The sequence below is a fragment of the Penaeus monodon genome, chromosome 25, assembly GCF_015228065.2.
Source record: "Penaeus monodon isolate SGIC_2016 chromosome 25, NSTDA_Pmon_1, whole genome shotgun sequence".
Lineage (NCBI taxonomy): Eukaryota > Metazoa > Arthropoda > Malacostraca > Decapoda > Penaeidae > Penaeus > Penaeus monodon.
Genome location: NC_051410.1, coordinates 38992103 through 38993675, shown reverse-complemented (window position 1 = coordinate 38993675; position 1573 = coordinate 38992103). Strand labels below are relative to the sequence as shown.

At 34.2% G+C, this 1573-nt stretch overlaps 1 protein-coding gene across 1 annotated transcript in view; it reads left to right on the top strand.

Annotated features, from left to right (window-relative positions):
* Positions 1 to 1567, top strand: part of LOC119589242 (ADP-ribosylation factor-like protein 6-interacting protein 1) — a 13924-nt gene extending 12357 nt beyond the window's left edge. The window contains exon 6 of the mRNA XM_037937854.1: positions 542 to 1567. Coding sequence (XP_037793782.1) covers positions 542 to 702 — 161 coding nt within the window. The 3' untranslated portion in view covers positions 703 to 1567. The remainder of the gene's footprint in view (positions 1 to 541) is intronic.
* The last annotated feature ends 6 nt before the right edge of the window (positions 1568 to 1573 follow it).

Genomic DNA, 1573 nt, shown 5'->3' with positions numbered 1-1573 from the left:
CACAGGTGGATATGGCATGTATGTGCATACCATTCCGGTATCAGTGGTTTAATGAAACCAAGCCACAGTGGACAATGTGTGTATACATGCTTTTCCAACATAAACTGGTTAATGTTATACAATAGTGATAAAAACTGAATATAAATGAAATTTTATATGATTTGGAGTGCAGAAATAACTTAACAGTAGGCCGTTTATTGTAAAAAATAGAAAATGGAAGTTCTGGTGCCAAGCTTACTATGCTGATACAACACGTACTGTACTGTATTGTGGATTGTGAGAACATAATTTGTTTACATTTACTAGATTAAAGGGAGGGTTTCAGAATATAGAAACAAAGTCTCTGGAAAGCTTAAAGGAACAGTCTTGAAATGTCTAGTGACTAAGAGTTTAGCAAGTTGAAGTAACAAATTTGTCAGTGAATTTTACATCTGCATGATAGTATATAGTATCAGGAATATATTGTAAAATGCTTATGTGCAGAGGCAACAACTTGAAATTTCATGGCTGTAATTTCCTTATTAAAATCTTTTTCTTTCAGTGCTAGTCTTAGTGTTACTACCAGGAATGAAGCATCATGGGATCTTGCAAAAATATTTCTCAACGGGACTTCAAGCTATTGCCAATCTCATGAAGAGTTCTGTTGCCGCCATACACGGAGGAAAGAAATCTGATGGGGATGCCAACAAGAAAAAGGACTAAGACTCCTAGGAACCAGTCAAGTTTTCACCACTGTATTTTTTGTTTTCCTTCTCTTCTTTTCCAAAGTATTATTCAGGTATTACTCATGCTCTGTTGGTGATACTGAGAAAATTCCCGGGTATGTTTGTGTTGCAGCTATCAATTGGAAAAGAATGCTCTCTAGCTGCAGGTTTTTATTGGTGTATCTAGCATATGCCCCACTACTTAAAAAGAGTGTATAGTACACTTCCATATGTTTAATGACACCTAGGTTATTTTATGAAGGTAATAGTTGATGCTGCTTATTTTTATTATTTCATTATGTAGAAAAGAAGGAAAAATCCACTCAAGGACGATACACATATTATATTAGGAAATGAATAGGAAGGTACAGAACTATTTTTGATACCTTGATTTTTAGTCATTTAAAGAGAGAGTAAAGTATTTTGGCTATTTTAGGCATGGATTGTTAGGTAGACCAAAGGTTGGCAAAGTTTCTTGCCTATAGACTATTTCACCCCCCCCCCCCCCATCATACTTAGACTCCCACACAGCAGGCAGTCAAATTATCATTAGAATAAAATTGGTAATGATGGAAGTAAGCAATGCATTTTATGTTTGCATTATGCACTATTATATCATTAACAGTTTTCACTTCTGTTAATACAACTATTGAAATTGTTTATCTGAATGTTTCCACAGTAAAGTTATAAACTAACTGAATAGATTAGTAATTATGTAAAATGCCATGACATAAACATGAGTATATGAAATTTTGTAATCTTACTGTCAATATATACATACTTTAGGTAAATGCACCATTACAGTTAGGACAGGTATAGACTCCATATAAACCCTCACAGTCATTGACACCATTGCCAACCTTTGGTTT